The 24,536-nt window shown below is 42.7% G+C and overlaps 1 protein-coding gene across 1 annotated transcript in view; it reads left to right on the top strand.

Moving 5' to 3' along the window:
* The first annotated feature begins 3,317 nt into the window (after window positions 1–3,317).
* Window positions 3,318–24,536, top strand: part of LOC134503536 (carcinoembryonic antigen-related cell adhesion molecule 3-like) — a 33,753-nt gene continuing 12,534 nt past the window's right edge. Inside the window, exons 1-6 of the mRNA XM_063312340.1 lie at window positions 3,318–3,348; window positions 5,210–5,581; window positions 6,803–7,084; window positions 9,643–9,830; window positions 12,324–12,798; window positions 14,103–14,474. Coding sequence (XP_063168410.1) covers window positions 3,318–3,348; window positions 5,210–5,581; window positions 6,803–7,084; window positions 9,643–9,830; window positions 12,324–12,798; window positions 14,103–14,474 — 1,720 coding nt within the window. The remainder of the gene's footprint in view (window positions 3,349–5,209; window positions 5,582–6,802; window positions 7,085–9,642; window positions 9,831–12,323; window positions 12,799–14,102; window positions 14,475–24,536) is intronic.

The following is a 24,536-nucleotide window of genomic DNA, read 5'->3' as shown; positions in this document are numbered from 1 at the left end:
GGAAGACTCCTACTAAGTCAGATTAATGGTTTACAGAATTCTGGTCTTAAATTCATCCCAGAACCCAGAAAGTGTTTTGTTTGTTTGTTTTTACATCAAAGGATGTGTATGAAAGTGATCCAATATTTAATTCAAAATTAAATCCAAAATACAATGTCCTAAGATAGCACTTGAGAATGTTACTAAGGGTAGACTAGAGTCACCCAAAAGTGTATGTGGCCCCAGGGACCCTCCAAATGTTGCCACTGAATTATAATGCTTAATGTGACCGTAGAAGGAAATTATTCAGTAAGTTACTAAAATAGTAAAGACTCATTTGAGTCAATCCTGATTTCTAGTGACTCCATGGACAGATCCATGGAGTTTTCTTAGCAACTGTTTGGAAGAGGGTTGCCATTGCCTTCTTGGCTCTATCATTAGGCCAAATTCCTAAGGCATAATAGAAAAATTTCCCTTTTTGGCCACTCTGTCTATCCAGCTCTCTTCTTTGAGTAGGCAAATAGGGTTGTTTGACCATGTTTCCCAAGAGTATCATTGCTTTTATTTCTGGGTACTCTCAAAGCCGCGTGGGAAAAATATCATTTACCCTGTTAATTGTTGGCAATCTTTTGAGCTAAACTAAATTCCTTTGGGTTAATTAACTAACAAATGGAGCCCTTTTTGGTGTTCCCACATCATATGAATCCTTCCATTGGCCCAGTTAAACACTTTATGGAAATAGGACCAATATGGTCTTTTGAACCTCAGCTATTCAGGAAATAGATTTGGAATTAACTGTCCTCTCTGCTTTCATAGCTGTGAGAATATTTCTTTTCTTTTGTCCCTAAATGCTGGGTGCAATCTAACGCCTATCACACCTGCCATTAACTAGTGCCAAGTCCACAAAGACCATCCTGAGAATGTTTCCAACACACTGCTCTCATGAGGCCTCTGAGCAAGAGTATCCATAGGAAGGAGGGTTCCAAAAAACTCAAGATGGTGTCATAATCCACATAGTCAAACTCCATTCCCTTCTGACAGCTGTAAAAAGGGGGGCGGGGCTTCAATTATGTGCTTGCAGCCACCATCTTGACTTTTTTGACCACACCACATCCCACCCCATCCATGGCTGTCCCTATATCTGGGCTAACGTTTTGTCTCTCGTTTATCCCCCGTTTTTCATATCAGGTGAAGAGTTTGGGTCAACTCAACGCTCCCGGTGAGGCTGGAGAACTGATGCTCCCCATCCTTTGCAGGAGACATTGCGACTGAAAGCAGCTGGATGTGGGATCCAGACTGTAGATAACTCTAGATTAAAGAGAGATTTTGAGATTGCCCTCATGCATTCCTGGGGGGTTCTTTTGTGAGTCGGCAGCAGAAACTGATATTTTTGCAGCTGCTTGTGATAGCTGGGTGCTGCAGGTTTCATCATGCTCTGAGCCATTAATATAGCTTTTTTAAGTTCATCCAAACCTCATCTTTTTAATCACTTTGGAGTTTGTTTGTTTTTACTGGCTTTTTTAAGATTGAAAACCCTTTAGAACCTCAAGTTGGGCATCCGCTGGGTGAGTTTCTTTTCACTCTGTTTAGAAAGAAAGAAAATTATGTTTCCAGCTTTGTAAGATCTTTATTTTTTGTAATATAACAAAAGGGGGACTATAGTGATAGGGTTTTTAAAAAGTTTTTAAACGCTAAGGATGTGGATGTAATTGGTTTAAAGAAAGACTTGGGAAAGAACTTTATGTTTATACTCCAACTTGATAACAAAGCTTTGAAAGTCAATTGCTACAGAACACCAGATGGCTACTTTAAAGGAAACGTTTTCCAAACTTGCTCAAGAAATGCTGCGATTATTTAACTCTATATTGGAACCAAAAGTTCTTATGGAAGAGAACCAAGTTCCTTCGAAGATAAACGAAATGGATTTTGTGGACTTAAAAATTATAACTTGTAAGAAAGAGATGGAAGTATTGGATTTACAAAAGGAATTTCATGGATATTTAAAAATTTAAAAAGATATGCAAATAATGTTCCAAAAGAGAGATGTGGATTATTCATTTAAAATGGAATATAAGAGATTTATAGGAGTGGACACACTGAAATTAAATATGGACTTTGACAAAGATGACAAGGATTTTGAGAGAAGAGGCAAGGAGAATAGAAGAAAGCAGATGTTAGAACTTTATTTATGGGATTTAAGAATTGATGGGAGCAAGAAGGAAAAATATAAAACTAGTTTATTTGATTGCGGTTAAGCAATGGATTGTTATTTTTGGCATCGTTTAATGGTTATTTTGACTGGAAAGGGGTTTTTTTTGGAAATGTATAATTGGGTGTAATTGATTAGTTTGTAATATCTATGTTATTATATTTGATATATAAATAAGGGATTATTATGGATTAGGGGGATTATGTTTAAATGGAAAGGGGATTCAATATTTATGTTCTTTGTTAACTTTTACACCTTTTGTTGATTAATAAGGAGAGCTGAGGATTTAGAGATGGGTTTATACAATATGGGGTAAAATATGGAATGAAGATGTATTTGAGAGTGATAAATTGTTCAGGTTGTATATACTTGCTGGGGATGAAGGGGAAATTTTCTTTTTTCGGGGGGATTTTTTTCTTCTTTTCTTATTTTTTGCACTTTTTAAATATATTCTTTTTATGTATCTTTTGTATTATGGTGGTGTTTTTTTTTTTGTATTAGTTTTATCTGTTTTATATAATCCTTAATAAAGAAAAGGAAAAAAAGAGTTTTGGTCAACTCAAAAGCTTCCCTGTTTTCTGCCATTTTGGTTGGTGCTAATAAAGGGATTACCCAATTACAGAAACAGACCTTACATGGCTACTGAGGAATTAGCAGCTCTATTTGCAGAGGTGGGCCCCTTGCATAGCACCCATGATAGGCCTGCAGAATGGGCATCACTGCCATCTTCTATTTATGTCTGTGGCCTGATGGTTGCAAGCAAATGCAAAGGTTTTATAAATTCTTTGCTGCCAGGACCACACCTTGTAGGGAAGGACTCATGGCTGTTCCAGGTGTGCATCTTTCTTCCTCATTCCATTCCCTTCTACTTTTGTTTTCCACTTTTCAATCCTGAGATCTACTTTTACAAGAATGACGCCAGAGAGAGGGAGGAGGTTCACTTGGAGGAAGGGTAAAACTTGTGGACCAGCACAGGGAGCAAATACCCTCTTCCAATGATTGGGGAGTTGATCAGTCAGCCTTGGTAGCACAGAGTCCTGGTGGCAGAGAACAGATTCCAGAGTTCTTGTCGTGGTTGTGCACGGGCATCCTAGGTAGATAAGGTGACCCCAAGAAGTCAACCTACGCAATGGAAAAAAGTCCCTTCACTTTCTTAGCAGGTGAGTCATCAAGGAGTGGGAAGATGGTTGAGGTCCCACTGAGACAAATGGAAATATGGCTAGACACTTTGTTTATATTATATGGCAGGAAATGATAGCCATATATGACTGTTGACTTAAATGGGAAGGGCATTTCAGTTTTCCACCTATCAGTGGCACTGAAATAACATTCTCTCTCAGTGCCACCCACCCAGAAGAGATTTAGATTTCTTCTTAGGTCTAGTCTCATCATGTCTGATGATGATGGATGCTGGTTTACATTCTATGCATTTCTGTTCTTCTCACCAAGATAGGCTGAAACCTTCCCACCACTAACTGAAGCTTGATAAAGAGGCTACGTGGAAAACTGAGTTCCATGGAGGGTGGGCCTTATGAAGAGGAGTGTTAGCCCCTGTGAGGGGATTCATCAGCTTCCTCTGGCAATCCAAACACTATCAGTCTACAGCAGATCATTGGCTCATCTATGATTGATCATTCCATCAATCCCTGTTTTAGGATTGGATCAACCAGATCAAATGTCAAAAAAACCAATAACAGTTGCTTGTCTTAATGGGATACATTTACCCATGGTTAACCTAATCATGCTTCATGGAATTAATTGGAATAGTCTGGGTTCACACAACACACTGAGCAATAAAATTCAACACATTGTTTGCCTCTGCACCCAAACTAGGTGAAAACATGGTTGGCTATTTTGTGGTTCCATATGTCTTAAGGATACAGCTTTGGCTCACGCTGCAGTCCACCAAATGTCAATCAAGAAGGGGAATTATAAGGGTGTATAACTTTGCTACATCCTTTCATACTTTGTACAGGTAGAAATGGTTTGATTTTTTATGTACCTCAGCATAATTTTAACCAATATTTTTAGAGTACTACTTGTGTTGCAGTGAGAATGGTTTTCATCCCTCCGTCAGTTAGATCCACGTTTCTCAACCTCGGTAACTTTAAGATGTGTGGACTTCAATGCCCAGAATTCCCCAGCCAATATGTGTGGACTTCTTAAAGTTACCAAGGTTGAGAAACACTGAGTTAGATGGTTTAGAAGGGTGGAAAAGTTATATGGAAGAAGAAATAAAACCCATCTGCATTAACTGTTCTATTGGCAACTTTTGTCTTATTGCTGAAAATGAGCTATATTTTTCTTCCCTTGAGAATAAAGTCACCTCCCTCTTCTTTTGATTTTACATTGCAATCTTACTCTTCCACTCTAGTTTTGGGCCAACACAAACCGGAAGTGAATTCCCGACAGCTCTTAAATGGCAACCATCAAAGCTGATGCAAAGCATACATTAATCTCTTTTTAACAACTCCATCTTGGATTTTATATTTACTATTTATTATTTAAGAATACTGTTTTTATTGTATTTTAACTTGTACTTATCTCGGTTTCATTGCAAACAGCCCAGAGTTGCTCTTTGCGTAAGATGGGTGGTGACGAAATTCAAAATATAAATATATAAATCAATAATCTCAGTGATTGTGACAGAGATGTGTGTTAAAGTTGGGTGGTCCTGAAAAACAGCTGATAAAGAACTCTTGGCTTCTTTAGGCCAAGTTTAGTGGTCAAATAGGAGAAGCTAATTTTTAGACTCTTCTTATAGCAAGTGTTTTTTTGTTTTTAAGGGCTGGTCCCCTGCCTTCCTAGCAAAGGACTTCAGATTGCAATTATTATCATAATTTTCCTTCCTTATTCTATGCAGTAGTCTGGGCATTGCCTTTATACTAGTTAATGTGTCTCTGAAATAATAGAAAATGAAGAGGTGGTAGGGATTTTCCATATATGCTTGGTAAATGTTGTTTGTAAAGAATGGGTATTTTGATTGAAATTCAACGCGCTCTCTTTTTCTCCATGCTATAGCTTCCATCCTCAGCTCTTGTCTCCTGTTAACTCAAGCCCAAGTAACCAAGTATAACATCCCAGTTTTCATGAACCCATCAAATGCAATAGAAGGGCAGAGAATCAACTTAACGTTAGGATATGCCCCAGCCACGTTCTTTCTCTGCAACTGGTACAGAGGGGCAGAGAGTAAGGAAAACTTGATTGTCACTGTCTACCTACCGCCGTTAAGTGGAAATGTGTTTGGACCTGCCTACACTGGGCGAGAAATTCCAGACCCCAACTGCTCTCTTCTCATTGGAAATCTAAATTATGACGACTCTGGAACCTACATAGTGACAAAAGATGGAGCTTCAGTATATGGAAGAGGAGAGACAAGCATAGAAATCCTAGGTATGATCCTTGTCATCCCTCCCCGTTCAGCTGGATTTTCATAACTCCCCCTGTAAATATTCTGCCCATTTGTTCATCAGACAAATCAACTTGCCAACATCCAGGGAAGAACCAACATTGCTGCTCCCTTCAAATCCCAAACACCAAATAACATCCAATAATTCTGGGAACTGCACAGTTATAATGGAAAGGTATTTAGCATTTGAGAGAGAGTTCTGAAACACAGATATCCCAAGTCTTGTTTTAGAAACCCTGCTCCCAAATGCTATCAGATATTTCAATCCCATTATCCAAGCAGAGGAGTGGTGTGCGTGTGTGTGTTTTGCTCAACTAGCTTTGGATTTGCACTGGTGAGCTCATTTTGAGAGCATGTTTTGGGCAGTCTCACAAAATGGCTGCCTGTGGTAGGGGTGCCTCTTCACAAAATGGTTGCTGAAACATTTATTAGAAAGCCAAAATTGTTCCTTGCCATCTCTCTAGCCTTGCAAGATCTTCTTTTTTATCATCTCAGTTTATAGCTTTTTTTCTGAGCAGGTAGAGCTACTTCCAAAAGAATCCAAGGCTGGTATCACCCATTGTTTTTATTTTCTAAGAATGGCCAATTTGGGGTATAGACACATTCTTGAAAAAAAAATCGATGGTAGGACCTGGTTTTCTAGTTTGCAGAACATTTTCCTCTCTCTCTCTCTCTCGTTTTTTCCCCGTGAATATATATTTTACTGTATATATTTTTAAGTTTTGTTTTTGTTTTAAAGTCAGATGGGACTGAGAACCTAACCCAAGGATTTAACTGCATGCGTACTCCCTCTGGGACATGGAGTTAGCCCCTTTCCATCTTCCACCTCCCCAAATTTGTTTTGCTCTTCTTAAAGCACAAACAATTGATTTTTATTCTCCTGTCCAGAAACAGTGAACCCAGTTCCACTCGCTTATGTGTTTCAGCCTTGATCTGTTCCATCATTGGAAAGCAATCTTCCTACTAAGCGCTCCTATATTTGAGATTGCATAATTTCACCACCATTACTGATGGTTGACGAAGGAAGTTCTGTGCAACCTCACCAGTATGGCAAATCAAGTCAAGATGGATTTTTATATGTTATCCCTGTCCCCAGCACAGTGAGTTCATCAGTTGAGCATCATTAGTGGGAAATGAAAGAACCGAATTTCTAGGCTTAATCATGCATGTGCACATGCTCACAGTGACAGTTTTGTCTCTTCCAGCTCCAGGCTTATTGCCCAAGCCAAGCGTGTCCATCATCCAGCTTTTCAGAGAACATATGGATTCTGTCCACCTAAAGTGCGATGCAACGGTGAGATCTGCAAATGTCATCTGGTTCCAGAATGGGAAACCACTCAACTCCAGCCCTCGGATTAGGCTGTCTGATGATAATCAGATTCTCACCATCCAGCCCCTTCTCCGTAATGATTCTGGGGTGTATCAGTGTCAAGGGTCCAACCCCTTATCTGTTGAAAGGAGCAACATCGCCAACATTTCTGTGATTTGTGAGTATTCACTTCCTATTATTGTCAGTTTTTTCTTCCTGAGCCATCATCATCTGCCATAGGTTGCATATTGGTACGTGTGAGAGTGGGAATCCAGGCTGAGAAGGACTTAGCAAAGCATGTTTACAGTTTTAATAGGAAGGCTTATTTAATAGTAGAGAATATGGGTAGCCCAGTATTGAACTTCTTAGTCTTCTCTGAATGTGGTGATTTTCCTGCAGACACTTCATTGCCAAGCTAGGTAACATCATCAGAGAACACCAAGTCTCATCAAGCTCAAAGAACACCAAGAAAGCAACAGATTTATTTAAGGAAATACATGGCATGAGTAGGCAAAGCCTAGGATCTACATCCTGTCAGGCAGAGAGTAAGACAGCAAGAACTCTGTGCTTATATGCCTGGGGACAATGCCAGAAAGCAGACCCTGAGATTAGCTAAGAATTGGCAGAGCAAAAAACAAAGAGGGACACAAAATAAACCCATAACTATCTACACCAGTGTTACTCAACCTTGGGAACTTTGGAATGTGGCTGGCTGGGGACTTCTGGGAGTTGAAGTCCACACCTCTTAAAGTGCCCAAGGTTGAGAAACACTGATCTACACATACTCTGCTCCCCTTGTGGTCAGTAAGCTGTGAAGGGCTGAAGCTTCAGTGCCAGTGAAGCCATGCTCCCACCATTTACATCCATTCTGGATTTCTGAACAGCTATTTGGTTAGAAAGAGCAGGGCTGCAACTGGTGCGGGGGGCAAGCGGGGCATGTGACCCAGGTGCTGCGCTGGGGGGCACCAAAATGAGCGCTGGGGGGGGCACCAAAATAAGCACTAAATCCATATTTGCCCCGGGTGACACAGACCCTAGTTGCGGGCCTGAGAAAGAGATTCTCTCCTTATTGGTTGTGCAAGTGTTTTTTCAAAAGGGAAGCCTCAAGTTCACCCTGAGTCATTAACAGAACAGGAACATGACACCATCTTGACACCCCCACCCCCGCTCCCCACCCACAGATGCCCCTGCTACTAATAATAGTTCCTTCCCTTTTCTTTTATTGCAGTTTAATTCCACTTGAATGCACAAACAAGTTTCAGAGTCACTGGAATCCAGAGGCTTTTCCTTTAAAACCTATTTTAAAAAATGGCCCAGCCCAAGCTCTTCTGGCCTGCAAGACTGAAATCTCTGAAATCTCTTTTGGCATGTCAGAGAGTACTTTGGAATGCAGTGAAGTTTGAGATTGGCAGTTCCTTTGTTCTGGAATAGAGCTATTCCAGAAGAATGCCAGACTGGCACTAAATGGTATCTAAAAAGTGCCCAACATTTTATTTTATTTTTTATTTATTATATTTTACTTTATTTTTATATTATATTTTTACTTTATTTTATATTTATTATATATTTATTTTATTTTACATTTATTGTATTTTTATTATTGTATTTTATATTTATTTTGTTTTGTTTTTTATTTTCCCTTAGTTTTATTATTTTTATTATTATTTGACGTAGAGGCCTCCCAACTCCAGAATGATTCTGGGCGGCTTACACTGAAAGAAAATAGAAAATATTGTTCTAAAAATCCTTTGCATCCAGACAAATAGTCCTCATAACATAAAACACAACTGACAGGGCCTCCATAGGTACCTACCCCAAGGCCTGGGAGAAGAGGCAAGTTCTTAAAGACTTCCATAACATCATCAAGGTGGGAGCTAAACACAGCTCTCATTCCAGAGGGCAGGTGCCACAGCAGGGAAGGGGACTATCAGCTGGTGACTGTCTCCCTCTCAACACACGTGGGAAAAACACCTGCAGCAAGCAAGTTCTGATAGAGGACTGAACCTCCTGGTTGAGCAATCGGTCAAAACTCACCTCTCCCCCAGGCCCTACTAAAGAGAGTGACCAGTTTCTTCCCCCAGCTGCTGACATTTTGGGCCAATAAAGCCAGAGGAAGGGATCTGCCTTCTTTAGCTTGTCCCACATTAAAGCTGAGAGCAGCACCAGATGCTGGTCTCTTTCCTAAGGCAGAATAGATTCCTGCCCACGTCCTTGTCACTTCACACACACTCAATGATAGCCTTCATTCACACAGCACACTATGCTTTGTTACTGGGGCAATCGGGGGAGGTGACTCCTTTTTGACGACTCCCAAAGGTGCCCTACTTCATTATATCTATTCTTGCTGAAAATGACAAAAATTGAGTAACCAGTGGAGCCATTCAGGCTAGTAGGCCCATCATGTGCAAAAATTTAGTTTCATTTTTCTCTGACACACAGTTCCTTTATCTTGAGGGGTTTTTTTCTTGAAATACCCCACTACATTGCTCCTTCAGTTTTCCTCTAATACAACGGGAGAAAGGAGGAGATTGGGAAAAGAAAGTATCTCAACACCCTATCATTTTACCTTCTATTGTAAGTTGCTCTGGAACACTCAATGAGAGGCCTGTTCCAATAAACTGATGGCCTTTCAGAGTGCATTTTTTCTCTGGTAGGAGTTTTAAGGCTCTGAAGGGAAAAAGTATAACCATCTGCTATCAAGCCCTCAGTACCTGTATACTGTATGTTTCCCTCCAGATGGTCCAGATTCCCTTGGGATCAAGATGACTGCGAAGTTTCCTGTCCAGCCATCAAGCCTCAAACTCACCTGCAAAGCCCATTCGTTTCCTGAAGCAGAGTATCGTTGGTTCTACAATGGGAAGGAATTCAGCAAAATGGCTGAACTGCTTCTCAAGAACATTCAGTTGGGGAATTATACCTGCCAGGCAATGAATCCACTGTCTCACCAAAAGGAAAACACTACCTTGGAGATTGAGTAGCAGATATTTAGCCCACTATCAGCCCCTGGTGTTACTATTTAGACCGACATTTCTGTTGCCAATACCCTTCCTACGGTGCCTGCTACACCTCAAATTGAATTCCTTATTTTGAATGCTTTAGATTATCCATTGGACCAGCTCTAGCATATCTCATTTCTGATTAATTCTATATTCCATCTCAAGGTTTTCTCTTGACTAAGAGCTATTGACGCAATGATTATGAAAGGATATATAAATGATAAATAACACTTCTCTCTAATAATTAAAAAACACTCATTCGTTGAAAGAGCTGAGACTTTTCACCATAGATGACATGCAACCTTGAAGACCTATTGGAGGGCAGGAATATCAAAATACTCCCCGCTTTTTCAAGCTTACAGGAACTTTTCTCTTTCATCCATATTTTCCCCAAGCTACTATTTTATAATGTCCCTTCTGAATACCATTTCACTGCAAACTCAGGTAGCAAAATTGATCTCCTGATTCTACATTTATCAAAATCAAGGTGTCCTTTCTAGGCTAAAAACCCAGAAGTAATAGACTACCACAGATGAGGATTATTCGTAAGTAGCTCTGAGTCATATCAAGTAAAAGAAGAAACTTATCACATACTGCATGTCAGAGTCCCAAGACGTCATGGAATTCTGAGGTCAGCAATAAGCAACTCATCCTGGCCCAAACATGTATTTGCATATAAAGAGCAGGTAACTGAGGCAGAAAACGCAGACTGTGGTTCTTAAAGGACCAGAAATTCTTCTGTGATCTTATGCTCCACAGGAACAACTCCTTTGACCAGTGATGGAAATGCATATCTAACGTTCCCTGATCTGGTGGTGTCCTCCAGATGTTTTGGATCTGCTGTCCAAAAATTCTGAGCTGTAGTTCAACAATTCTCAAGGGTACAAGGCTGAGGAAGGCTGGTGTGGACAGTTGGACTGGCCCAACTTCCAACCTTCCAGAACCACATGGGCATTTGAACCAAGATGGCAAGGTAATAGCAACAAAACAGAAAGCATGCCAACGACATGCATTTGGCATCTGAACTCCTTTGCAAGATACCTTAGTTCTCTTTCTGCTGCTCTCTTCCTTGGCCTAACCTCAAAACTTGCTCATCATATCCTATCCCACCAATTTCTACAGGCATCTTCCCCATCTGAAATCCACCCTGACACCAGAAAAGGGTGCTTAATAAAACTTGCCAGCTAGAAACTGATACCGTCAACATTTGCATGACTAATATTGAGGATGACCCAACCGAAACTGGCAAGACTGGGTCAGTTGATGCCCCCCCCCACACACACACACCCCTGGGCTCTCAAGCAACCCATGTGGGATGCTAGAGCTGAGCCACCTCTAGGGGCCACAGGATCACGACCCTTGCAATAAACCATGGAAGCAATAACATTTTTTAATTATTATTATTATTATTAGGTGGTGCCAAGTCTGGAAAGAACCGGTGTGGGTTCTCATTGTGCCATTTATTTTTTATTTCCCTCAACATCTCATTCACTTGGCAAATATGTAATTTTTTTTCTATAGTTTATAGTGCAGCTGCTGGGAAATGTGAAAGTGAATTGTGTGTGTAAAAGGGCTCCTCCACACCCTAACTATGAGGAAGGATCAGCCTCTAAGAATCCTACGGCTGAGCGGGACTGGCCCCCAAGTCACCCAGTTGGCTTCCTGCCTAAGGCAGAACTCCTGGTCTCCCAGTTTCCAGTCCGGTGCCTTTAACCACTACACCAGATTGGTTCTCATGGGATACACTTCTGTGGCCCCAGAGAAATCGCCCCATTGAAGTCCTTTCATTTATGGCTGAAACAGGTCCTTCTGGGTCTCAAACTAGCATACAATAATTCTATTCTTCCTACTTCATAAATGTGAGATTTCTCTATTAGTAAATGTAGGAGTATTTCGCATATGCTAGAAATGCATATCCCTTGTAGGCCTGTTTTTCAGAGGAAAACAGAGGCAGAGGTATTTTTGATGGTAGGTACATGCCATCATCTGGGTGGGATAGCTTATTCTGAACTTATTCTGCAATTGCTGTTGGTAATTAAGGTGCACGAAGCTTAAGTCTTACCTTTGATTAAATAAACCTTGTTAATGAATGGACCAGAATTGCTCTATTTGTGGGGATATAGATCATAAATCTGAACCTGAAAGACCAGGTTAGGGACAGATCGTCGTGGGGAAAGTCTACCTATGGGGTCGCTAGGAGTCGAAAACAGGTAGCCGTAATCAATCAGATCCCCAAAGCGAAGGAGAACCGTGGGATTTTCTGCAGAGGATCATTTAGAGGGAGGGAGATCCTTAGCCCCTCCGTTGCAATCCAGTCTCGAGGGACAGCGGGGTGAGGGTGGACGGGGGTGGAGGACATGGGGCCCCTTCTGATACCCGCCGGCGACTTCCCTGCCCTTCGCCTCCGGGGACCGAAAAAAGAGCGGGCGCCAGTTCCAGAGGGCTGTGCGGCGCAAGAGCGCAGCCGGCCCCGGGTGCCTGCGCAGGAGAACTTCCCAGACCGCGTCCCCCTCGGGTGCAGGGGAGGGTCCTGGGGACTTTCCCCCGCCCGCCGGACCCCCAAGGCTCCGCGGTCACCCTCCAAATCCACGTTCCGCCCGGCCTGCCTGCCTCGTGGCCTCCCCGCCGCCCGGGACCGGACAGGACCGGTCTCGCGCTCCCCCGGGAGCTGCCCCTTTGCTCCGGTCGCCGGCGGGGATGGAGGCGTCTCGTGCTGGGCCCCCTGGCCGAGGGTCCCGGCTGCCTGCTCGGCCTCCGCTCCGCGCCCGAGTCGGAGGCTCCGGGGGAGGAAGAGGAGCGGGGAAACTCAGGCGTCCGGCGGAGCGGGGGGAGCCGGGCGTCGCCCCGGTGGAGGGGACCCGGTGGAGGGGCTGCGGCCCAGCGGCGCTCCTGGCAGGTGGGGGGACCGGCGTCCGGCCGTTCGGAGCGGCGGTCTTGGGGAGCGGCGGGGGGGCGCGCCCGGGTTGCAAGACTTTGCGGGGTTCTTGGCCGGCGGCCCCTCCCGCCTTCTTGGCGAGCTCGGCCTCCGCGCCGGTCCTATTCCGCTTCTCTCGCTACCTGTTACTCTACTATTCACCCGTCGGCATTTCGCCCGTCTCTGATTCGTGTCCCGCGACGGATTCGTGTTCTCTGACTCCGTCGTAGCTGCCCCCCTGTGGCGGTCGCGGACTCGGACGGGGATCCCCCGGGTCGCGCTGAAAAGGCATCGCGTCAGACCTCGCCGGTCCCTTTGTTCAAACCAGCAGTTTCCCTCGACGGAGCGCTTTTGAGATGAGTTGGACTACAACCCCCATTACTCAGGATCATAGGAGCTGCTAGTAGCCCAACGCATCAGGAGAATGCTGGCTGGCATTAGGCTGCCTCTGAGTAGGGCGTCGGTGGGGCGGAGAAGGCAGTCTGATAGGTTTGTGGGGAATCTTTCAATCTTTCAATGGAGTTTATGCGTTTTATTTTATTTTATTTTATTTTATTTTATTTTATTTTATTTTATTTTATTTTATTTTGTTTATTTTATTTTATTTATTATGCAATTTTTGTTACCACCCATCTCCCCCAAAAGAGGGACTCTGGGTGGTTCTTAGTCTTGTTGGGCTCCTGGTGACCTCCTAGACAGGACCTCCAGGCTCCTGGTGACCCAAGTAGGGCAGTGTTTCTCAACCTTGGCAACCTGAAGATGGGGGGGACTTCAGTGCCCAGAATTCCCCAGCCAGCATGGCTGGCTGGGGAATTCTGGGCATTGAAGTCCCCCCATCTTCAAGTTGCCACGGTTGAGAGAGACTGTTCTAGAAGATCTGCACTGAGCAGATAATTAGACCAGATGACTTCTGTGGTACCTTCCAAGCCTATAAAACTGGAGCATTTGTAGGCTGTGGACAACTCAATTCCACTCCCATTGTCTGTAGAGGACTCATCAAAAAAGTCAAGATAGTGGATGCAAGTGCTCACTGAAGCTGCCGTTTTGACTTTTGGGGCACCCTCCCCCAGAAATCCCGGCTGCCGCACAACCAGCTAAGCTGAAGCTCCTTGCAGGAGTCTCGCAATAGCGGTCTTGGAGTTCTTGCCTCTATAGAGCTTGTGTACTTACAGGGGGTGCTGGGGGTCGCGACACATGAAGAGTTAGATGCCCCGTGCTGCTGACCATACCCAAGAATAAGTCTTTGGCCTGCGACCAAGTTTGCTCTTTCTCACCCTGGATTGCAGCCATGCTGCTGATGAATTCCTGCATTCAGCTGACTGGAGGCCAAGATGCGGCCAACACGGATATTCCAGTAAGATTGACACCACTGAATCCTACCAAAGGACAGAACGTCTTCCTTACCCCCGGGTCGGATTCTGAGAATTTTACAAGATGCAGCTGGTACCGAGGAACAGAGGCTAACACGGTGAAACTGATATTTACCTATGACCAACCTGTGTTTTACATGGTTGGAGATGCCTACACTAGTCGGGAGACTTTAGGCGCCGGCTGCTCCCTTCACATTGAGCATTGTGTGATGGAGGACTCAGGAACATACACAATGACTATGGAAGGAAGTGTGATTGCAACAGGACAAGTCAACTTAGGTGTCTCAGGTGCATCTTATTCTTTTGGCACTCTGACTTGATTGATTGATTGATTGATTGATTATGGGTCGTCATGTCAGTATCAGCTCCCAGCAACCACATCGATACATCCTCCAGGACAATTTATCCCCAACTTGGCTCTGTTAATACACCCCAGATGGTTCCCAGGGCTGACTTTCAAGATAAGCCCAAAAGTGTTTTCCTGGTCGAATCTCACTCAAACACTTCTCCCCAAGAAAGGTTTTATATTGTGGTTGGGTTTTAGTTCAATGGTGTTTTTATCTATTGTTAGCCACCTGGAGTCGCTATGGTGAGAGGGGTGGCCATATAAAAATAAATAAATAAATAAGACTGCGTATCACCCCAAAATCCACTTCCTCTGACAAGTAGAAATAATTTTTTCTTTGTATGTGCTACGTTGTCAGAGAGAGGGGGAGAGAGAGAGACATCCTGACAAAAAGATCTTCCCCATCAATCCTCCTTCTAGATGAACGCTCTAGATCATCTAATCCCCCACTAGTATCTTCTAGCATCATCTACAGTCATCCAGATATTGTTCCAACAAACTAACATAATGTGGACAGGCTTTATCTTATTGGGTGATGCTGGGTGATATTATGAAGTCCCTATAAGTTACAAGTGGGAAATGACTGAAAAGTTGGGATCCTTATGTCTCCTTTTGGTCCTTGTCATTTACCGCAAGGCAGCATAGGATGGTTCTGTACCCCAGAAATGCTTAACTTGGTGATCTGGATTTTATGAGCTGGGATAGTTAAGAAATTGTTTTAGTGGGATTTTATTAGAATTTTTTTGTATATTTATTAGAATTTTATTGTATATTTATTGTTCTGTATTGTAAACCACCCAGAGTCCCTCCGGTCGGAGGAGATGGGCGGTGACAAATTTGATAGATAGATAGATAGATAGATAGATAGATAGATAGATAGATAGATAGATAAAAAGGACACCCCTGTCTTGATACTCAGGGGATCATTCCCAGCTTCCACACTGATTCAACCATTCTTCCATTCTAGATGGACTTGATTCAGTTGACCCAGACCAAACCGAAGATACAGCACTAGGTAACTATTTAGCTTTATTGCATGTTGCAAACACTGGGATCTTTATGTCTCCCTTTGGTCCTTGTCATTTACAGCAAGGCAGCATAGGATGGTTCTGTACCCCAGAAATGCTTAACTTGCTGATTGAATTAATTGGCTTTCTGAGTTTGCTCCATGAGTTGACCTGTGGGTTTACTGATCACAGTACATTAATCCCTGAGAAAACTTACTAGGTTAACATTAGCCAAGGTTGACATCCTCTGCAAATGCAATGGCTAGTTGTATAGATGCCCTCCTTAGCTGTGTTGTGGGAATACAGACATTGGGTAGCATTTCCTCGTTGATCCAGAGAGCTCTGTTCCTTCTGAAAAAGACAATGTATACTTGAATGTCAACTTTTAATAACAGCATCAAGTCCATTCTCTTTTCCTATTTCAGATGTTCCTCTTCCAAAGACAGCACCCTGGAAAACAAAAGACATTGTTGGGCTTGTTTTGGGGACCTTATTTTTGGTCCTGGGATTGATTGGAGTAATAAGCTTACTTTACCCCCGAATCCGTGAGTAAGACCTTCCAAACTGGGAATTCTGGAGTCCTGGGGGACTGGCAACTAATAAAGGGAGCAAGAAGCACATGGGGATTCAGGAATCTTAATTAAAGAAGGGGAGATGCCTGCAAACTGTATTTCTTGGACAGAGATGATTTTGGGGACCTGCACAAATTGGAGACTTTTCTTCTCTTTGGGTAGGCTTGGGTTAACTGACAAGAACATCTCTGCTGTGCTTTGCTCCCTTGTGAATTGAAGCATCTCAGATAACATGTGGCACCTTTCCCTTTCATTGTCCTCCTCCAAGATGCATTTAGGGCCTCCTTCTTATTGGGCAGATGATCAGAAAAACAGATGAATCTCTGGGCTGCCAAGAACTGGCTTGATTTATTTTTTTCATGACACATCACTGCTGGATTAGAGCAGGTACCCTGTGAGCACCAGGGAGGTCCTACAGCTGATGCAGAATGTTCTCCATCTCTGGAAGACCCCAGATGATTGCATCAGTCTTTCTCCAAGCAGTTACAGTTGACACTGCCATTATTTCAAGCAGCTGCAGAGCTCCCATGAAAAGTCTGCTCCTTCCCCCTCCTACTGTTTCTCCTTAAGAACAGGTCCAGTGGGAACGATGCAACTCACAATGTAGCACAGGGATGCTTCTTATTTTGTTGGTCAAGAGAGGCTTCTCAGTAGCAGAAAACTGTTTTGGAGACTGTAGCTGCCCAGATAATTGAACGTCTCCTTGGCCACCGAAGGTGCAGCGCTCCAAATTATGGTGGGCCCACTTTTCTCATTAGCCAGGTGATCCAGATGATCCTACTATAATTCATGGAAGGAAGTCAATGAACCTGATTTGTTGCCGCAGGCAGTTCACCATGGCCACCACCCTACAACACACACACACACACACACACAGAGTCAATGGCAGCAGGAAACCAGTCCACTGCAGAGGGAAGAAGGATAACAAGGGAGGGAGAAGAGCATGGTATGTGTGCAAGAGGGAGTGTGGAGTGTGTACATGTGACTGCATGGGAATGAGTGTGGCCTCCATCTGTGGCCCTTGACTCAGCCACTTGTACAACCTTCGAAGCCAAAATGGATGTCTGCTCGTTCTGCTAAGGAAACCCGATGCAGCCTTTGGTATCCCATTGCTGATGGTTAGCATGCTTTTCCTTCTTAAGTGTGACATTTCTCTAGTTTAAAAAAAATGACCTACTTTTCCAAGAAATCAGTGGCACCAAGGGAGTATGTGCTTTTTTCACCTATTTAATTCAATTTACAGGTAGTCCTCACTTAATGACCACAACTGGGACCAGAATTTCAGTCGTTAAGCAGTGAGGTTGTTAAGTGAACCACATGGCTGTTAAGTGAATCATGCGGTTTCTCACTGATTTTGCTTGCTGGAAGCCAGCTGGGAAGATTGAAAACAGTGATCACATGCCCATGGGACACTGCGATGGTCATAAATGCAAACTGGTTGCCAAGCGCCCGAATTGTGATCAAGTTGGTTTTTTCAGCGCCGTTGTAAGTCCGAACCATTGCTAAACAAATGTTTGTTAAGCGAGGACTACCTGTATAAACTTTGGAAAGGACTGGCATGTTTAGAAATGGCTCTCTTGTGCTAGAAAAATAGTTTTGCAGATGGTTCAACGGTGGAGGGGCTGAGGATTTGCCTTCTTCCCTCAGATGCCTGTTGCCAGCATGACAAGAATTCTACTCCAGATATGGCTCCATCTGTACCTTCATCTCCACCCTATGAGAACAGTCCTCCAGCTGGACAGGTCAGGCCTTGGATGATTTAATCCCTGTAATATTTCATAAATAAACACCAAGCTTAATATAAAAGTGGACTAATCACTATCAGACGTAACTGTGTAACACTGGACACGAGGAGAAAGCAGGCAGGGAGTAGAGACCAAGAAGAATTAGAAATAGTCTTGGTTCCGGTGTAAAGATCTTATACCAGTGCATTTGAGAGAAGGGACTGAAAGACAACACCATATAAACAGGAGGCAAAATTTCAGGGGCAGAGAACTGAAGCACGAAGGAAAAGAAACATACTTGCAGCCAATGCTGCTTTGAAAACAGGTGGGGTTTTTTTTAATTATCTTTTTATCCCACCTTTATTATTTTTATAAATAAGTCAAGGAGGGTAACATACCTAATACTCCCTCTTCCTCCTATTTTCCCCACAACAACCCTGTGAGGTGGGCTGGGCGGAGAGAGAGGGACTGGCCCAAAGTCACCCAGCCGGCTTTTGTGCCTAAGGGGGGACTAGAACTCGCAGCCTCCTGGTTTCTAGCCTGGGGCCTTAACCGCTAGACCAAACTGGCTCTGGGTCTTAGCAACATGGAATTAGAGAGTTGATCCAGTTTTTAAAATCCCGACCATGGAGCACTAATGCACTTGCTAAGCTTAAGAATTCCTACTGTTAATAACAAGTAAAATGCTCTTTTCTCAACCCAGGTCGACCCAGAGCATGCAACTGATATTAGCAGCATATATGACGTAAGTAAAGAATCCTTGGTGTATGTTGCTAAGGGTAACGGGTCACATGGGGGTGGGGGGAGCTGGGGGAGACAGATAAGTAAGGAATGGTCTCTTTTCACGTTAAGAGCCTTTGCACCCTTGCTTGAGATGGTGGGAAACTATACTAGTGGGCAATGTGCCCTCCACATTGTCAATCCTTATCTTTCTCTGTTTCAAATCACTGCACTCACCTGACTGAGAAAGCCTCATGGGTTCTGCACACCTGGATAGCACTGGAATAAAGCAAGAGGTGTACTTTAACATTGGGACAGCTAAGGACGACAGCTCAGGCTGCCCCACTCATGAGATGAAGGATGCAGCAGAGAAAAGACGCTGCCAGGACATGTTTGTGCCATGCTTAGGCGCAAGGGGAGGAAGGCCTGGGAGTTGGAAAAACAAGAGGGTGGGTGATTTTCTCCCCAGACTAAACCACAACCGGCTGAACAGTCATCTGCAATTCTTATGCTGGCTGGGGAATTCTGGGAGTTGAAGTCCACGCATCTTTAAGTTGCCAAGGTTGAGAAACACTGGCCTAGATCTTCATAACCTTTGTGAAAAGCACCTCCAGATCTCCCAGCCAGAGGTAAATTATGCAGATTGGAATCCATGGATTTCTTTCCCTTTCAAACATGCATCCTTCTGCCATGAAAAATAAACAATATATCCCTTGGGTGCCAGAGGTATCTGCAGGCTGTGGTCAAAAAAGTCAAGATGGCCGTCTCGACGGTGCAGCTGTGGCCTTGAAGGTGCAATTGAAGCTCTGCCGATTTTTTATGTGCCTCCCATGTACAATGCCCATAAAATATGGGTGGAATTTCAGTTGCCCTATTGTAGCTGTCATCTTGGTTTTTCGGACTACAGTATAACCTGTGGATGCCCTTGCCTGCTGCCCAAGAAATCAAATTAAATATCCAACAGATTTGATGTTTGAAATTTTCACCTGGAGTTATCTGTTTTCTTTTCAGAATTTGCAACACTTAGGATGAGGCGAAGAAGTGGGATAACAGCAGCTGAACCTACCAGTTTCTCCTCTTTTTTTTTTTGCCATTTTTGCCATTGATTTCTTACTTGGTGACGGTGTTGTCTTTTGGCCCCTTACCTGTGTTTATAAGGGCCAATACATTCTTTCTCAAACCAAACGGTGTTTTTTTCCTCTGAATCTCATCATTTAAAAAAAAAGAAAGCAAGTATCTTATTTTAGAAAGACCAAATCATCCTATGAAAACAAAACCAGGAACAACCTGTGTTATGTTATTCTTACGTATGACCTCTTTTCCCTAGACGTATATTTGTGTTTACAAAGACAAAATGATCATTTTTCAGTCCTTCATCCTGAGATTTATCATATTAAGATGGCACTCATGGGAAAGTTGACCACGCAACAACTTTTGATAAAGGGAGCTGGGTTTCTAAGAATAAATCCTGCTGGATCATCACTTTGAGCAATGAATCATGTTGTGTTCACATTCCATTCTTCATTTATTTCCAAAATTTATATTCTTCCCAATCCTGAAGGATTGGGGGGTAGGGGGGGTAGCAAGAGAAATAAAACATAAAATGCAATTACCCAATAAACTTTTTAAAATGGCAATGTGCAAAGAAGCAACTAAAGGTCAAAAGTATACTAAAATAAGATAGTTTTCAGTTTGCAAAATGCCAGCAGAGGTGGGGCTATCTGTATCTCCTGAGTGGGGGATGTGGGGGTGGGAAATATTCCAAATATTGGAGGCTGCTTTATTATAGTCACTGACCAATATCACAGGTAACAAATAACCAAAAAAGGCAGGTGTTTGCACAGTGGGGGAAAAAAGCATGCCTTTGTGTTTCCCATCCCAAACTAGAAACAATTTTACCAATTTTGGGGAGTCACAGAGGGATTATGGGATGGGGGCTAGTGGTGAAGATATTGGACTAGGACTGGGGAGACCCAGGTTCTAGTCCTCCATTGGGCACAGAAGCTGGCTGAGTGACCTCCTCCACCGCCCAAATCAGTGCCAGGCTCCAAGACAAGCAACTGATTGATGGACCAAACCCTTGCTACACCATGCACTGGGAGTTTTGCTACAAGTGCAGTGCAAAAGAAGGAGAACAATAATTCCTTGGGGATGTCCACTTTTTCTGAGAGGTCCAAAAGAGGTTAAGTTTCTACATGACTGTATGTTCACCTCCAAAAACCACGAAGAAAAGTGCCAAGATGAAATCTAGTGAGCTGGCAATGTTTCCAATTTATTCGTTGCTGCAATTCCTTCCTTCCTTCCTTCCTTCCTTCCTTCCTTCCTTCCTTCCTTCCTTCCTTCCTTCCTTCCTTCCTTCCTTCCATAACCAATTCAGTTATGGGAGAAGTATCAAGCATATCACAACTATTAAATTAATGTGAGTTTTTTTTCTAGTTAATATATTGATATGTAACTTACAGGTAGAAACCTGGAACTTAAATGAATTGCTGGGAAGGTGGGGGAATGGGGGGGGGAATTAAACATCTAATTGAGTGGAACTGATATGCCATGGAAAGGAAGCAAAGCTGGCATTTTAGGAGGTGAAAGAATGCATGTTCCTACCCAGTATCAAAAAGACAAGTTGGTCATCACAGCAGTGCAATGATGCTCCACCCCTTTTGTACACTTTGTTCATATTGATTCAGCTGCCATCTTACCTTTTTTGACACCCCACCCCACCCACAGATGCCAGTGTCCCTGCCTTCCAGGAAGCTGTGGTTTGTTTTACCCCTGGCTTATTGAATAAACACCCCAGGCAAAGCCATAAATCAAAGCCACCATACACCACACACTCAGCCAGATGGAAGCAAAGCAGATTCTGTCCTAGTCTTCGCTGTGAATGTAAACCACTGAGTAGCCCATTTGGTGGAGGAAGGGTGAATGTGTGTCAGAGTGTGAGCATGTTTGGATATTCAAGGAGTCACAGTAGCCATTTTTACAGCCCACCCAGAGAACGGTGGGTGGGGTGGGGTGGGGTGGGGTGGGGTTAAGCTAACCCTACAGGCCAGTGTTTCTCAACCTTGGCGATTTCAAGCTGTGTGGACTTCAACTCCCAGAATTCCCCAGCCAGCATGACTCGCTGGGGAATTCTGGGAGTTGAAGTCCACCCATCTTAAAGCAGGCTGGCTGGGGAATTCTCAGAGTTGAAGTCCACCCATCTTAAAGTGGCCAAGGTTGAGAAAGACTGCTCTAGACTATTGTGTATTGTCATGTCTCCAAAGTCAACCGTCTGAGGTCTTGCGAAGCTTAAGACAACAAATCCGAACGAAGAGACTGCATTATTATGTCCACTTGACTGTCTGTTTCCTCCGCAGACCTTGCAGCACAGAGAACAGACAATACATAACAAAGTGAGAGCAGCCAAGGTTATCATCAGCCCTCTCACCCTGGGCTCTGCAGCTCCCGGCTCATCCATTCTTTTCACCCTCTCTTTAGTGACCGTCAGGACCAGCGTATTCTACTCGAGGCTGCTTCTTCCTTACAGTTCCAGCTTTAAAAAAGCATGCACATGCACATGCACATGCACGCACACACACACAGAGAGAAAGAGAGAGAGTCTATTTTGCAAATGCAAGCTAGCAGTGCTATAAAAACAAAGTTGCGTGGTGCAACATAATCACGCCTCAATATTATTTATCGTAATACGTGAATATATTTTCCTTTTGTCTCTTGACCGTACTGCAGGAATAGGCTGGCCTTTGTTTATAATTGATGTTATTGCTGTAATACATGACAGAAGAAAATAAAACAGACAAAACACCAATGTACAAAAAAATAAATGCACCACCTAGAAGAAACAAAAGCACATTAACAGAAGAGATGTCCAAATATTTGAAAGTAAGCATTCAGAGGCAGAAAAGAAAAATCAGGAGCGTTTTTCAGTCCAAAGATGCTTTTGTTCTGTTTTGTTTTGTTTTGTTTTGTTTGGTTTGGTTTGGTTTGGTTTGGTTTGGTTTGGTTTGGTTTGGTTTGGTTTGGTTTGGTTTGGTTTGGTTTTGTATGGAAAGCAGCTAATTTCTCTGGATTTGGAGGACAGGTTTCTAATCCTGCCGACTAGGAAGGAGCAAGTCCACAGAACCTCTTCATAGACACAAGATTTTTTTTCCCCTGGATTTTATTCTTCCTTGTTAGGGGTTTTTTTTTTCTGAGTTATTTTGCCCTATTTGCATTCCCTTTTTTTAGTGCAATGGGATTTTCTGAAATTATTGATTTAAAAAAAATATTTTGCGCGGTGTGCTCTTTTTTTTAATTTTTAATTTTTTCTGTTCGTTGAATAGAGTTTTTTTTTCTTTTTTACTGTGTTGAGTCTTTCCATCATAAAAGCATGGTATTTTACATGCTGAATAATGTCAGTATGAAAAAGTTCTTGGAATGGTAAAGGCTGAGATCTCCATCTAACAGGAGAATGATTTTTCACAAAGTGACCCATATTAAAAAGGATTTGAACTGGACTGACCTAATATATCTGTCAAGAGTCTAAATCGGCTCGGGAGTTGCTATTTTAACGAAGAAGTTTTTCAATTTAATAGGTTGTGTTGTTAATTTTATTCAGATGGCTTTTATTAATAATAACCCAACAAAAAATAAACAAGATATTTTGCATAGATGTTTTTCTAATCTTTTTATATTAAAGGATGAAATAATAGTGACAACTGGCAAGTGATTTTAATTTGGTTCTGACAGTAATAATGTTCCTAAGAAATACAATTCACGAAGTCGGAGTGCTCTCCATGACTGCATAATTTTTGTTTGACCTTTGGCAACATTTAAATCTTATTCAACAAGAATATAATTTTTTTCAACTCTTAATTATGCATGTTCTCAGCTGAATTATTTTTTACTATCAATAATGGTGGCATAATCAATGGGTTTTAGGAAGAACTGTCAAGCTGGCCCAGGATGGTACTTTTAATATCTTAAATAGTAGAAGACCTGTAGTTTACTGATTACCCAGGAAAAAAAAATGAAATTTTCTTTTTCAAATAGATTGACAAAAGATCTGTTCATGGAAAAAGAAAAATCTTACCATCATAATTTCCAAAGGAAGCTAAGGATATTTTGAATATGTCTGTGAGAAGTCCTGCCTCAAAAAAGCTTACTTGCTCAAGAAGAATAAACCAAGATCCAGGGTACAGAATAAGCTCGCTTTTCTTGGCTTATTTGCCTGCTTGTTCAAAAGGAGATATGAAAGGCACCAGTACATATTATTGTTCATTCTTGGTTATTAGTTAGCCATTTGTGATATAGGAAAAGCAGGCAACAGCACACATTTATTTCATTCTCTTTGGATTCATTTTCCCCCAAGAAAAATTTGGGAGAAATGCTCTTGACATCCTTCAACAATAAGAATGATAGGGAAAAAATACTCAGTATACAGCTTCTCCATTGGTTGGTGCTTGCATCCCAAGAGTTGGGGCTAAATTATATTTGCAAATTGTACTATAAACACATAAACTGTAGTCCTTTGCAACCAGTAACCTGTCTTGAACATCTCATGATGCTTTCATCTGAGCTAGTATGACTCATGTTCTTTCAGCAAATAAAAAAATACTGGTTCCAAATGTACTGTATATGCATTTTTCTTTTTCCGTTGCAACTTGTAAATGTAGCCACACCTCTCTGGAAGGGCAAATAGGGGTTGCTTGACTTGGAGAAGGTTCAGAGGCATGGAGGTGCATACCACTTGCTGTCATATAAAAGCTTGATCAGTGTCCCTGCTGTACTAGATTTGGTTCTGGATGAAAGAACAGGAAGAATTTCCAGTTTTACAGTGCAGACAAAGTCATCTTGCGTGATGGATGGTGTACGCAGTATCCTTGGATGGAGAAGTCCCTGGTGGATGGTGCTTTGGGCAGGTATGGACCCAAACCTCGAATAAGCAGAGTCTGGAAGGGCTGGATGTGAACTTGGGTGGAGGGTCGGGTCCTCGTTAGAATTCC

Source organism: Candoia aspera, chromosome 10 (assembly GCF_035149785.1).
Source record: "Candoia aspera isolate rCanAsp1 chromosome 10, rCanAsp1.hap2, whole genome shotgun sequence".
NCBI classification, from domain to species: Eukaryota; Metazoa; Chordata; class Lepidosauria; order Squamata; family Boidae; genus Candoia; species Candoia aspera.
Note: the sequence above shows the minus strand (reverse complement) of the source record. Positions and strands in the feature narration are given on the sequence as shown.